Source organism: Nycticebus coucang, chromosome 11 (genome assembly GCF_027406575.1).
Source record: "Nycticebus coucang isolate mNycCou1 chromosome 11, mNycCou1.pri, whole genome shotgun sequence".
Taxonomy (NCBI): Eukaryota; Metazoa; Chordata; class Mammalia; order Primates; family Lorisidae; genus Nycticebus; species Nycticebus coucang.
In genome coordinates this window covers 40,665,910-40,681,363 of record NC_069790.1, presented here as the reverse complement: position 1 = coordinate 40,681,363, position 15,454 = coordinate 40,665,910, and the positions used below count along the sequence as shown (strand labels likewise).

At 37.3% G+C, this 15,454-nt stretch overlaps 1 protein-coding gene across 7 annotated transcripts in view; it reads left to right on the top strand.

Annotated features, from left to right (window-relative positions):
• Positions 1-15,454, top strand: part of HDAC9 (histone deacetylase 9) — a 1,013,994-nt gene that overhangs the window by 765,874 nt on the left and 232,666 nt on the right. For all 7 annotated transcript variants that reach the window (XM_053609475.1, XM_053609477.1, XM_053609481.1 and 4 more), the window contains one exon: positions 2,945-2,994. In XM_053609475.1, coding sequence (XP_053465450.1) covers positions 2,945-2,994 — 50 coding nt within the window. The remainder of the gene's footprint in view (positions 1-2,944; positions 2,995-15,454) is intronic.

The following is a 15,454-nucleotide window of genomic DNA, read 5'->3' as shown; positions in this document are numbered from 1 at the left end:
AACATACTCTGTGTATTGTTTTACTTCTGTCTGTTAAAGGAACCAGTCTTTGTACGTGCAAATACTTCACATAAAGTACTTATTTTTGTGGTGGATACTGTGTAAGAAACATTCTTATTTTAACCTGAATTAATAATCCTACCCAAATAACTACAAAGATGAAGTAAATCAGACATTTTAATTATTATTATTATTTTTTTTGGTCAAGATAAGCAAGCATTTAAATATAGAAACTGTGATTGTTTTTTAATTTAGTTAAAAGCAAACAAGTAGAAAATCTTCCCTATTTTTAAAAAAACTATGATACCAAAATACAAATCAACCTAGGCCTAAGTAAGTCTAAACTTTTACTGGAATAGACTGGGATTAGTCAAATTGTGAATATCAACATAAATTGCCCATTTATGTCTAGTTTTAAATGTAATATTCCTCCAATTGATGACTTTAAAGTGAGTGTTCCATACACATCTGGAGCCTCACAGACACCTCTCAGCGGTCAGTTCTGTAATCTCAATATTGAATGCAGGTAAACAGGGGTGTCCACATTTGGTCAGGCTTTGGCGTCATGCACTAACTTCAACTTGGATGACACTTCCAAACTATGCCAATTCCTCTTGTGTATCCAGAAAGTTAGCTGATTTCTTCAACCCCAGTTCCAAGTGAGTAATCTCATTCTTTCCAAAGGTTAATTTTTCATACCTTTTCTCTTCGTGAAATTTGGATTCTTGTGGCTTTTCTTACTTCTATCAGTCCTGGCAGAAGCTGCCATGTGTGAATGCATAGAAATTTATAATTACCCGATATTTTCTCTCTCTTTATTCATTCCTTTCATTCCCATACATCTCACTCCTCCCACAATTCTTCCCAACACAGATGTGGGTGTCTTTTCTGAGTTAAATTGATGCTATTGCCCTTCTTGTTAGTTATGTTCTAGAGTTAGGAGGAAGGATTTGAATAAAGAGGCAGAATGACCAGACTGATCAGTCTTTGCATCTTCAAAGACATCTACAGATTATAAAATAATTTGATTTGAGAATGGGCACCATTTATCTCTTTAAATATTCTACACCCTATAAGGTGACACTTTAAAAACATTCTCTCCAGTTATTTCTGGTACAAGGTTTTCCTTAGCGTTAATATTCCTGTCGTTCTTATTACTAGTTTCCATACTCTTGTAGTTGGCCAGATTTCAGTCCACTGATAAGGTAGTATAGTATAATTAAAAAGTAAATCCAGTCAATTCAGTGAGAAAAGTTCATTGCATACTGCTAAATTTAATTTGCCTGTTTTGTATTATGTAGACATTACTAAATAAAATTTTTCTAAGCAGGAAATCTTTGTATTCCTAATTCTCTTAGTGTTTAATATTTTTTAATTACTTTTAAATCTTATTTTTATTATACTATAAGATTTAATGCTTTTAAATTGACTATGAATGAACAGTTCAGACCTTAAAATATATTTTAGGTTCTATGCTATACATGTATATTTTAATTTTATAGGTGACATGTGAATTTGCCCTCAGAGAATATTCAAGAATACAGAAATATCTTGATTCCAAGCACCAATATAAGAAAACTTTACCCCTCTCCATGCCATTCAGAAATTTTCTGATGTGTCCTTGGTGCCAGTATTCCATTTTAATATTTTTCCATGACTTTTTATTTTTTCTATCGACTTCTCATCTTTTTTTATGACGATCTGTCTCTATAACTATGTGTCCTCATTTTCACGTGCAATTGTCTTTATCATTTTCCAGCTATTAGTAATTGCACTTGAAAACCAACTTAAACAATTTATTGTTTTCGAAATCAACTTTCCTTTGTGACAAGCAAAACTATTTCGACTTTTAGTGACTGCGCATGTGAATTCTACCAGAACCAATTTCAATTTTAATTCTTTATATCATTGAATATCAATAGGACAAATGAGTAGGATGGACAGACTGGAGATTTGTACCTGGTCCTACCACTGACCTGCTGAATGACTTGTCTGAGTTACTTCAGAACCATTTGATCATGGGATAGAAATGTTCACGATGTTCTTTTAATTTCTCCACAGGCAGATTTTAGTGTTAGAGGCTTAAGAGCAATTACTCCTCTTTTCTCTGTTATGTAATAGATGATGTACAAAATAAAAGTGCCAGTAAACAAATAATTACCAAAAGTTCCCTAAAATATCAGTTCCAAGAGACAATTGCAGTTAGGATTTTGGCATATATTTTTAAAGATTTAAAAATGTATATTGATATTATATAGGGCCCCAAATGGGATTGTTCTTTCTCAATAATATCTTAGTAATGCTTTCTTAATAATTCTTTCTTAAAAGTGTCTTGTTCATAAAACCGGGGATGTTGGAGAGGTTTTTGATGTACTTGGACTTAGTTGTATCTTTTAGTAGATGTAGCTACTTACAGCTAAGCATACTTAGCTATGTCTGAAATAGAAATTAAGAATAAGTTTATACATATGAGAAGATATTTTAATATTTGAAATATTAAAAAATGACAAGACATGATGTCATAAATGTTGTGGCTCAAAATATCCCACTGCAGGAACATACTTAGTGAATAGCTGAGTTACTTTCCATAAGTTATAAATTTTAAAAATTATAATAGTACAGATGTCTAGGACAATTTTTTAAAGTCTTGTGACTCAAAGCTCATGGGCATGTGTCTATTCCTGGAGAGAAATAAACTCAACATGTAATAATATTTGTATGTGTTATTGGTTTGCTTTGAGTTCCTACCTATGAATACATGTAGACAGAATCATGGTATTCTGAAAATTAACTCTATTGAATAATTGGTCTAAAAGTTTATTTTTTGACACAAGTGATAAATACCATTTAACATAATATTATGTGTTAATAAACAACAAAACTTTTTAAAAACTATATTTTTATTCCAAATTTATATATTTTTTCGTGTCTTCTTACTAAATAGGTGGTGACTCTCAGAAGTTTTTTTCCTCATTACCTTGTGGGGGACTTGGGGTAAGTATGAGTTGTTTACTTCTTTTAAATAACAAAAACTTATTTTAAAACTTCTTTTATCTGTCTATTCAGTTATGTCAGGTCTGTTTCTCAGGCAGGGTTGTGCTAGACTTCAGGACAGACTATATAATTCACACAGCTAAGTGGCCAAATAGAAATGCAGAGCCCCTTGTTCAAAAATTGTTAAGAATTTCAAGATGGAGGAGATGTAGAGTTAAACCAGGAATAAGGCCTTTGTAACTGTAAGTTCTTGTGTGACTGCTCAGGTCAGACTCTCATAAAGCCAGCTTGGCTAGACTTTTGTATAGATGAAGAAAAGGCAATACAAGACGGTTTCACACAGTTCTGTGGCAGAATTCAATTTTCAGTAGAATCACAGTGAGTATGCATATGCATTATATTCCTGGTGAAAATGACATAAACTTGACAAAACTTTACTTTGCATCATGGGACATCTTGTTTGTGAATCCCCTAGGGCCAGCTTTGTTTTCAATAATTAACAAAACCTTTGACCCAGAATATTTATACCACATTCCAAGAGCAAATTTGTTTGAATCCAGCAACATATGAAGAAAAATGGCTACATTTTTGTAGATGATTAGAACATAGTGTATAACCTGCAATCTATTTAAATTTAACCCTTACCAGTAACAAACCCCATTTCCTACAGAACTAAGTGGTAAGTTATGTTAGGACAGCATAATTTTAAGTGAAGGTTCTGAGGACTAAGATACTTGAATCAATTAGGATTCCCAGATATGGATAAAACAGAACGAAACAAGTAATGTGTATGTGATGTTTTACACAATTTTTTGCTATAACTTATACAGAGAAATCCCATATATGTATTTTCCGTTCATTCTATTATTACAATGATGCCTGATTTAGTGAGGGGTTATCTTTTGGTTCCTTTACCTGTGATTCTGCCCCTTCTGTAAATACAATGGCAACTACAACCATTTGTATCTGTTTGAGTTTCGCATTTACCAACATTCAGAACAACCTTGTAAAATAGTTGTTATTACTACACCATTTCTGAAGGCTCAGAGAAGTGATTTCCTTAAAGTCAATATAGTAAAAGGGACAAAGCTGAACATGTGGGGTTAATGTACACAACCACGTGAAAGAGTTCCAGGATACCTTTGGAGACGCATCCATGCTTGCATCTTTGACAAACCGGCTGCAGCCTCCTCTCACACTGCCGGAGCCCAACACTGCCAGTGTGGTTGATGTGCTGTGGCCCCCTTTGTCACAGCTCACCAATCATTTGTGCTTTTTGTTTTGTTGCACAGGACAGTCATCACCCCATCTTAATGCTTACTGATATTTTAGCAAATCTCCTGTGCAGCCAGCAGCTTGCAAAACCATTCTAGCAAACAGAGGACATGGTTACTTTTAAAATGGGTTTAATTGGCTTCTGTGCTTATTTTCTAACATCCCAAGTGGCTATTTTATGAGCGTAGAAGTTTACCTGCAAATTAGGCAAAGAATGAAACACAGCAAATGACGACTAATGGGAGCAGTGATGGAGAGGAAATCAAAGCTATTTTAAGTGTGGTGGTCATTCAGCCCCACTCATTTACAAGTACAGATGGTTCCCAACTTATGGTGTTTGACTTATAATTTTACCACTTAACAATGGCATAAAAGTGATACACGTTCAGTAAAAATCATACTTCAGGAACCTATACAACCATTCTGTTTTTTCACTTTCAGAACAGTATTTAATAAATTACATGGGGTATTCAACACTTATTATAACATAGGTTTTGGGTTACATGGCTTTGCCTAACTGTAGCCTAATGTAAATGTTCTGAGAAGGTTTAAGGCAGACTTAGCAAAGCTATGATGTTCAGTAGGTTAGATGTACTAAATGCATTTTCAACTTACGGTATTTTCAATTTACAATGGGTTTGTCAGACATGACTCCACTGTAAGTTGAGGAGCTTCTGTACATTTAATTCATGACTCAGAGCCAGACTGAGAACAGCTGCCTACGACTCATCTCCAAAATCTGACCTGGGATGTGCCTCTAACTCACTATCCCTTAAACAATTAGTATCTCCCCTCAACTTTTCTAAACCTATACTAAAATAACTCCTGATTCTTCACCAGATAATTTAGTAAACTCGTAAAAGTGACCCCTGAATGAATATTTACTGCTGCTTCTGGCCTCTACCTCCAACATAAAGCTCACTGCAGGTCATAAAATACATCCTTAGTGTTTCCAGATACTGACCAGACCTGGATGGTGGCAGTGGTGGTGGCAGGGAAGCCTGTCGTGGGCAGGCAGAGTGGGAGGAGGAGGCCTGGAGTAGTTTGACTCCATCAGAGCTGGGGAAGGCTGAAGAGAGGCTCTGTGTCAACGGCTTGTGTGTCTTCCGGCCATGTTACATAGCTCCAGGTGTCTGTGGAAGCTTGGACTTGGTGAAGCTCTAGCGAACTCATTTGATTCAATGTTTTTCTTTTCTTTTCTTTTTTTCTTGGCCGGGACTGGGTTGAACCTGCCACCTCCGGCATATGGGGCTGGCACCCTACTCCTTTGAGCCACAGGCGCCACCTGATTCAATGCTTTTCTTTTTGTTTTCAATTAAATGTTTTAAATTGTTTTCTCAGCCACTTGAGAGCCATATTGTCCCCTCACATCTTTTATTTTGATACAAGTCCTAGGAGAAACTGTGGGTTCTCTAGATTTGAACAAGCTTAAGTTTTCACTTCCGAGACAATCCCAAGAATATGAACTGTATAAAGACAAGCAGTCTGAACTTAGAGTAGCCCAATTTGCCAACATGTGGGTCCCCAGAGAGCTTGAAAACTACTGAAATGGCTTTTGTCTTACACACAGTTACAGCTTAGATGATGTAAGGTGGACCCACTGGTTTCGATTCTAAAACACTTGATGACCCCCAATGATTAAACTCCAATTCCTTGTAGTTTGTAACTTCATTCTAGCTGGTTTTAATATATTGTTACTGAATGTCGATGGATAAATTGGCTTTTGAGGAGACTACTTGGGGGATTATGAAAAAAAAATCTCTAATTCTTATGAATTTCCCACCTAAAATTGTAATATTGGTCAAGTAGCTCAAGGGTGAATGATATGTCAGGTGCTTTAAAATGTGCTCTCCAGAATTGCATGTGGAGTGAAAAATCTCAAGGTTTCCAAAGACTTTGGTGTTTGCTTCTCATTTTGGTTAGTTACTATGGCATGACTCATTTCTGATGACTCTGTGAATGCACTCCAAGAAAATGCACCAGTTGAAAAGAGCATTTGACCAAATCCCAGGACTTGGTCATTGCATAGTGAAAAAGATAATTAAGGAATTCTGCAAATAACAGCTAATGTAGGACCAGTTTAGTTTTTTACTCCTCCAGATATGTCACTAAAAATAGTGATCATTTTCCTGGCCATCTGACCTGCTGCCGTGTGAAGAAATCTTGAAGTCATTTCTCAGTCTTATTTTCCCCTCTTCACTTGATAGGCCACAAAAAAACCCACAAAAGCAAGGACGAGTGGGCTTTTATGATAATGTCGTCATCAGCTCTCAGCTTCAAACACTTCTGCGGCTTTTGAGTTGTCATTTATAACTTGGAACTGAATCGACCCATAATTCCCCTGATACACTTAGAGAAATTGATAACAGACTCAGCGCTTCTTTTATGGCTTGGAGGAGGCAACTCCAATCACATCACTATTGGCAGGCAATATTATTTTCTGACATGGTTGTAAAAGTATAAAGGGCCTTATGGCATTTGTTTAGATGAAGAATGGGCTCTCAAGCTGTGCTGGGGTTTACGGGACCAGATCAGTGAGAAGCAAAGGGAATATGATGTTTGCAAACAGGATATGATTTTATATAAGTTTGAGTTTCATGCTCTGTTCCCTGGGGAAAGCTCTGCAGACAGCAGAGAATTCCACTTTTATCCTACAACAGACAAGCTCCCAGTGCCAAAAGGCAGAAAATTAAAGGTGGTCAATGGGCAGTGTCAGATCCTTGATTGGAAGCGGAGAAGCTGTGGTGAAGGCTCATTCCCTGGGAAGGGTGAGCAATTGCAGAGCCGGGGCAGATTGCGGGCTCACCTAACTGGCCGAAGATATTCCGAAAATGAGGCTCTAGGAGGGTGAACCAGGGCCCCTTCTCTAGCAGCAATACAGTCTGTGAACACAATGCCAGCCTTTCTTTACAAACTTTTACTCTGTCCGTATTTTACTTGATTACACCTAGATCAGACATTAGGAATGTCAGTTCTCTGATTTAGGAAAAGGGAGATAGGGACAAGGGTTAGGCAGTTGTGAAGGGAATGTAATTTAAGGCCTGCGTCAATTGCTCTGAGGCTTTCTGCAGGCTGTTTCAGTTGTATCCTAGCCATACTTACCGTGCAGGAGGCAGGTTTAGATGAAATGTCTTTTTTTTTTTTTTTTTGAAAGAGAGAGAGAGTTTCTGTCCTGAGTAGAGTGCTGTGGCATCACCTCAAACTCTTGGGTTCGAGCTATCCTCTTGCCTCAGCCTCCCAAGGAGATGGGACTTACAGATGCCTGCCAAACCACACCACTGGGCGATTTTTAGACACAGGATCTGCTCTTGCTCAGGTTGTTGTTGAACTCTTGAGCTCAGCTGATCCAGAATGCTAGGATTACAGGCATGAGCCACCGTGCCTGTTCCTAGAAGAAAAATCCTAAATTTTCTTTCATTCTGTCAGAATTAAAATGTGAGCTCTCCCCTCTGCTATATAAACTTACTATGTATGTATACACACAAAATAAATATTATTTATGTATGCTCATACATAGTATACAGAGGGTGCCAAAAATGTAACGCATTTTAAGAAAAGAAAAAACAGTATTAAATTGTAATGTTCAAGCTATACCAACAACATTTGTTATTTTGTATATTATATCTTATATCTTTTACAATTGTAAAAGTCGAAGGTGACTCTAGTATTTTAATTTTATACAGTGCTTTCCTTTCTTAAACTGTGTATACAGGTTTTTGAAACGCTCTGTATATTCAGAAGAAAAGTCCATCATTTGCACCACATTTCTACCTTCACGTTTTTTCTTCTAATTATTATTATTTTTTTTATTGTTGGGGATTCATTGAGGGTACAATAAGCCAGGTTACACTGATTGCAATTGTTAGGTAAAGTCCCTCTTTCAATCATGTCTTGTGCCCATAAAGTGTGACACACACCATTGGTCCTTCACATTTATTCTTCCCAGTACCAGAAGCACTTCCAATGGCAAAAGACTGCTCTAATATTTGCCTTCTATTGGAATGCCATGGAAGGACTTTTATTTTATGAACGAACCTATGGATATACAGTTACATTCAATGGGACACAAAGGTTTTGGTTAATGATATATTTTGCTGCTGTGATTTGGGGTGATCTCTTTGAAACCACACCAATATTTTAGAAAGCATAATATATGCCATCAGATGAGGAGTGTAGGGCAGGAAAAGTAAGAAAAGGCTTGTTGCCGGTGACCAGGCAAGGTGTAGAATGCAAAGACAACCAGAGAAGGCCGGTGCTCTCAATTGCTTAGGGCCTATTGTTGGGGCTGGTTTGTGCCACACTACGCAAGTGCAGAGGAAGCTTTCAAAACAGAAAAGAAACAAAAGGGTGTGGGAGTTACTGACACAATCACAAGCTAGTTAGTAACAAATGTGTTTGTGCGAGTTGTGTGTTGAGGGGTGGTCTGAGTGAGGGCAGGGGTATGGGAACAGCCAGGCATTGACTATTTAGGCTAAGCTGACATACCCTATTTTTGACAATTGTACCAACCTGTTGCCAGCAGAGCATTTTTTTCCCTTCCCTCCAAAAAGAAGAGAAAAAAATATCTAATGTTTGTGCCAACCTTTGGATGATCCTGGGGTTTTACTATTGACTGAGGAAGCTCTGTCTTCATGTGTCATTCCCGCCCAGTACCCTGAGCAGGCACAGTGCCTTTTGTTACGTGGGCGGAACAAGGAGGGGGTGGCGTCTGCTCTCACGTGCAGTAAGCAGGATGCTGTTCATTTCCCCCAATTAACGTTCAGCGGGCTGGCGATCCTTTCTTCATTTCCCCCCGCTGCTGCTGTCAAAGATGCATCATGGTTCTCTCCACTTCAGCAAAATAGGAGGATCCACCCTGACTTGGAATCTCTCTTTGCCCCTTCTCTCCTTCTTATGTGAATTTGGATTTTCATTAGTTTTAAATGATGCAAATGATACTAGCAGGAGCATCCCACAGCTCTTGGAAAAAGTAAAATTGATAAGCTGCCTTCATGAAATTGTTTGAGAATTTTGTTTTAAGCTGTGGATTCCACAACCAAGTATGTTGCCTCAGACTCAGAAAATTTAGTGTAAAATATTATTCAAATCAAGGAATTCCTTCTAAAGGATAAAGGAAGTTTCCAGTATTGTATAGATTATGTTAATTGTGTATTCTTGATAATAATTAGAGAGATATAGACAACACTTCCTACAGAGATACATACGTGTGTGTGTATTACTCTTTGTTTACTGAAAATTTCACATATAGAAAATAAAATTTCACATATAGAAACATTAAGCATCTGATGTCCATTGCAGGAAAGAGGAAAATAAGAAATGAAACTCTTAACGTCCTCTTTAATTCAGTTGTAGCATGTCATCTGCAATTAAATCTTTTCAACTGTGTTGATATTATGGCTAAGCACAACAAGATTCATTTTAAAATAAGAATACTTTATTTAATTATTTAAAGAAAAGATAAATATTTCAAAAATTTTAAAATTCTTCTGTTGTCAAAATGAATTGGCTGAAAAATACCTTCATCAAAGTTTTACACTTAAAAATTTTTTTTTGAAATTAGAACACCTATTTAAAAAAATAGAGAGAGCTGGGCAGTGGCTCACGCCTGCAGACCTAGCACTCTGGGAGGCAGAGGCTGGTGGATAGCTTGAGCTCACAAGTTCGAGACCAGCCTGAGCAACATTGAGATCCAGTCTCTATTAAAATGCAAAACTGCAACAGGATCACTTGAGCCCAAGAGTTTGAGGTTGCTGTGAGCTATGACAACATGACATTCTACCAAGGGTGACAATGTGAGACTCTGTTTAAAAAAAAAAAAAAAAAAATATATATATATATATAAAATACATACATACATATATATTCTTATAAGCAACTATGCCAACCAACCAAAGTAATGTCAATAGAGGGAGGAAGAAAACATATCAATTCCTGGATTTTCTTTTTCAATAATTTTTTCTCTTCTATAATAACTTTCTCTATTTACCTATGTGCCTTGTTTATAAAATATTAAGACAAGAAGAAATTGAGACTTAGATTTAGTGGCTGCTGAAGGTAAACAGATTTGATTAACTTTAACCCTCTATATAATTGAAGATATATGGCTCTACGAAATAAAAATTGAGAAATTAAAACATACTTTACTAAATTTGAATAAATGATCATCTACTAACTGACACTACAGACTGTCAAGGAGATACAAGGTTTCAAGTCAAATACATATTTAGAATGGGCAAAGGAAATGAGACTGCCTTGATAAAAGGGAACTTTCAACAGCCTACTTTGCCGCTAAATCTAGGCCCACCTCAGTTTTTTTATTCTGATGATAAAAAAATACAAAGAAGCATTTGTATTTTTCCTTTGACATACTTCAGCCCTGAAGAGTTCCAGTTCCAGATAGTCACCCCTGTAACAAACTGATATCTAATACATACTATTGATATGTCATCCTGGGACTTGTCTTTTTGAAATATTTTAACCAAAAATTTAGTAAAGCATAACTTCTAAGATTTCACTAATATAAAACAATGCTTTTTTTTTCAAATTCAAAACTAAAAATTCATTCATCTAGTGAATACTTGAGTAGGCAGTTCACAGCAGAGTCACTAGGATTTAATTATTCCAAACTTCAGGAAGAACCCACAGCTTCTGACTCCTACGGCAGGAGTGTCATTATTATTATACTATAGTAAATAAAATAAAAGAATTGAATAACCAAGGGAATGATTCACTTAGCAACAAAGCATGCATTGAGTCATTCATCTTATGAAGATTAAGAAGACTACTAGTGGTATATTCATAATATATTTAACATTTGAGAATTCTATATGTCTGATAGTAATTTATTCTGTTATCCTAAATATTAGAATTTATATTGTCTCTAATTGGTATTGACTATAGATACACACAGACGTGTCTTGGAGATATTGCAGATTTAGTTTCAGACCACTGCAATAAAGTGAATACCACAATAAACCAGGTCGCACAAACTTTTTGGTTTCCCAATAGTATAAAAGTTATGTTTCTAGTATACTGTAGTCTATTAAGTGTGCAATATTATATCTTTAAAAGTGTGCATATCTTAATTTAAAAATACTTTATGACTAAAAAGTGCTGATAATCACCTGAGCCCGCAGAAGTTGTCATCTTACAGCTGCTGGAGGGTTTTGCCTCTGTGTTGAGGGCCTTGCTCTGGACTAGGCTTTGGCTTAAGGGAATGTTGTGGCTAGTTTGATTTTCTATCCATAGCACTAAAACTTTCTCCATATCAGCCATCAATCTGTTTTGCTTTATCATTGATGTGTTTACTGGAGGAGCACTTTTTGTTTCTTTCAGGAACTTTTTCTTTGCATTTACAGCTTGGCTGTTTGAGACAGGCCCAGCTTGCAGACTGCCTCAGCTTTTGATACACTTTCCTCACCAATCTTAAGCAATTTTTAGCTTTTGATCTGAAATGACATGTTGGACTCTTCCTGGCACTTGAACACTTATTGGCTATTGTAGGGTTATTAATTGGCCCAATTTTAATATTCTTTTGTCTTGAGGAATAGAGAGGACGTAGGAGAGGGACAGAAACAAGGGGCCGGCTGGCTGAGGGAGACATCAGGACACACACACACGAAGTCACTGCTGACATAGGCGTGGCTCACAGCCCCCTCAAACAATAACTGTGTTAAATCAGATATCTCTGAGTGCGAATTACCATGTCAGATATAATACTATCAATTAAAAATTTTGAAATATTACAAAAAACGACTAAAATGTGATAGACACGAAGTGAATGCTTGTTGTTGGGAAACGGGCATCCATAGACTTTCTTCACATGGGGTTGCCACAGATTTTTAATATCTAAAAAGCACAGTATCTGTGAAATGCAGTAAAATGTAGCACAATAAAATGAGATATACCTCTATAGATATCCTCCTGCTGATCTTTAAAGACTTTTCAGAATAATTCTGTATTATTTTGAAATGTGATTATTCAAAGAAGTTAAAAACCAAGGCCTACAAGGGGTAAAATTCTTTGCTACTAACTACAGTGGATTGCTTCCCGCCCCCCCCCCTTAATTTGTTGCCTCTTTTTAAGGGTATTTAAATCCATCCATTCACTATTAAGTAAACATGTATTGCAAGCCTCCTTTGTATTAAGTATGGAGCAACAGCTAGCCTCATAGTTTTTCTTACTATTTTGGGTTTTTTTCCTTTTCTATTCCCACTCATGTATATTATTAAACTTATCACTTAGACTCTACGTTGATTTTCTTTTAATTCCTGTTTGTCAGCTCTGATAGGAAAGATTCACGTGTTCCTGGGAATATGGACAGAAGGGCTCTAGAATAGCTGGACTCAGTTGAAAAAAGTTCAAATTCATTTTTCTAATGAAATGTTTCTATAGGATAGCCTTTCTGCCTCAGCTTTCTTTGATGGAGGCATCAAATTCTTATTCTGAGGGCTAGGGACTGCAGTATCCAGCATCAGTCCACTAGTCCATTAACAGCAAATGCAAAAGAAGTTTGAAGCCCAGTCCTAACTGGTGCCCCCTGTTCTCTACACTTCAGGACTTAAAACAGTCATAGTTTGGAGGCGTCAACTGCAACTTGGGGGAAGAATTTACTTGCTCACTTATTATTCAAAACAAATATTATACAACATGTATTTACTGAGTGCTTATAATGTGCCAGTAACTGAAGGTACAGTATGAACAAAAATCTATCAAGTGTAGAACATAAATGTCTTAACACAATAATCAAGTATATGAGGCAAAAGCTAGATTAATTAGTTTGATGTAAGCACGTCAAATTGTATAAAAAATCAACACATTATACCCCACATATGCATAAATATATTCATGATCTATGTATATAAGACTTAATAATAATTAAAAAAAAAACAGAAAAAAATTTATCCTCAAGGTGCCTACATTTTAGGATGGAGTCAGATAAGCAAATACATATGAGTATAAGTGTGTGTGTGTGTGTGTGTGTGTGTGTGATGAAAGTTATAAAGAAAAGAAAGAAAGAAGGGGATGTGGAGTCTTGCTTAATAGGAAGTGTTGCCTTTTAGAAATGGGACTTGGTGGGTGAGCAGTGACCTGGGAGCGCTGGCCTTTGTGACAACTGACTTGAAGAGCGTGAGTCTGGAGAATAATGAGATTTGTAGCGAGGGTCCAAAGCAAAGTAGTGGGGAAGCAAAGAAAGTTCAAAGGTAGGGAGGGGGCTTGCGAGGACTGCTCAGCGCTGTGAGGACCCATTATCATTCCTACCTGTCAAGATGTGGACAACTAAGGCTAGGGTTGTTCTATTCAGAACACAAAGAGCTCCTGATGTTCTTTTTGACTCCAGGATTGAGGTGTGGTGATAGAAGTTGAGGTGGCAAGCTGGATTTACGGTGCAGCCTAAGGTCCTGACATTTCTTTTAAGATCTGGCTATGGAGGTCTGGAGAACATGGGGGGTTGGCACACACTTATCTGTGCATGCAGAGATCTGGGGTCCAGTGTCAGGTCCTGGGCTAGTCCAGTATCTGTCTGGGTGGTTCCAGATCTTAGCAGCATTAGATGCTTTTAGGTTCCCAGTCTCTGTGGATGTTACTCAGAGATATTTTTCTGTTTAAACTTGCAGCTGAAAATTAGATACAGTAGCCCATTTTCTTTCTTTCTTTTTTTTTTTTTGTAGAGACAGAGTCTCACTTTGTCACACTCGGTAGAGTGCCATGACGTCACACAGCTCACAGCAACCTCCAGCTCTTAGGCTTACGCAATTCTCTTGCCCCAGCCTCCCAAGCAGCTGGGACTACAGGCGCCTGCCACAATGCCTGGCTATTTTTTTTTGTTGCAGTTTGGCCGGGGCTGGGTTTGAACCCACCGCCCTTGGTATATGGGGCCAGCGCCCTACTCAATGAGCCACAGTCTTTCAAGTGTAGTAAAAATATTCTTGAAACGTTTGCGTGACACTGCCCAAGTCCTTTTCCAGGTGTAGTTTAGTGGCTTCTTGATGACATTGTTGCATTGTAGCCTCAGTTGTCTCTGGCTGGCCCCTCCTGACTTACATCTAGTTGCAAGATGCAAGATCCAGGATAACTGTTTATTGACCCTGTTAAGTTGGTGCATGAATCAAAGGATGGTGATTTCTCAATTTTCAAATTGTGAAAATATGTTGCATGTATACAGTGAATAGACATAAACACTGGAGTCTGAATTCCAGCAATACATTTTACTATGAACAATCAGTTTCTAATCCTCAGTGTCCTCAATATTAGATGGGATGAATCAAGTTTTGCATAAGTTATTTAAGACACTTCTCTAACCATCCAAGCAAAATAATTTGACCCTAATAGTGTCCAGAGAATTGACTTTGATAGTAGGATTATTTATCAAGTAAAGGGACGGTTAAAGTTGGCAGGGCTAGAGCACATCTTTAGGTTTAAAATGATTCTATTGATTCTTGGAGAACTAAGATGATTCACAGCCCCATAGCAGACATTGCCATTCTATACAGGAAGCTTCCGATGATAACCCATCTCCATCTCTTTTAATCCTCACAGTAATCCCAGGGGTCTTAAACAAAGATGTAACTGAGGGATTTCTACTCCACAGAAAATAAAACTAAGGCTTGGAGAGATGAGTAACTTGGTCAAGTCACACAGTTAGTAGTGGTGGAGTAGAGATGGCCTGATTCCCAAGCTCTTGACCACAATACTGTGCACACACAACTCACCATAATTTCAACCTCATATGATTGTCAACACTCCTTTCCCAAGCGAGAATAGTCCTAGCCATAAGAAAGCCCAATTGCTTCTTTTTGCCAAGAGCATTCTTTTTTTTATTGGAATTCCTGTGAAGTATTAAATCCATCCACTCAAACATCATCAATTTTGGGTAAAAAATTACACAACTCTACAGAGAATTTCAACCCTAACTAGAACACTGACAAATCTCTGCCCTTGGACCAAACCCCTGTGGGATGAGTTAGAGAGAATGTCATCTCACACACCTCACAGTCAGAGTGAATTTGCTTAAGCTGCTCTCTGTAGGAATGGGGCTCCAACACATACTGTCCAGTGAATAAAAGGATTAGCATTTGAAGAAGCCCCCTTGATACAGTGTGTACATCAGTTACATAAAGACATGGTAGGGAAACACTAAACTGATATAACTTGCCTCTATTTGGTAAAAATGGCTGGTAGTTCA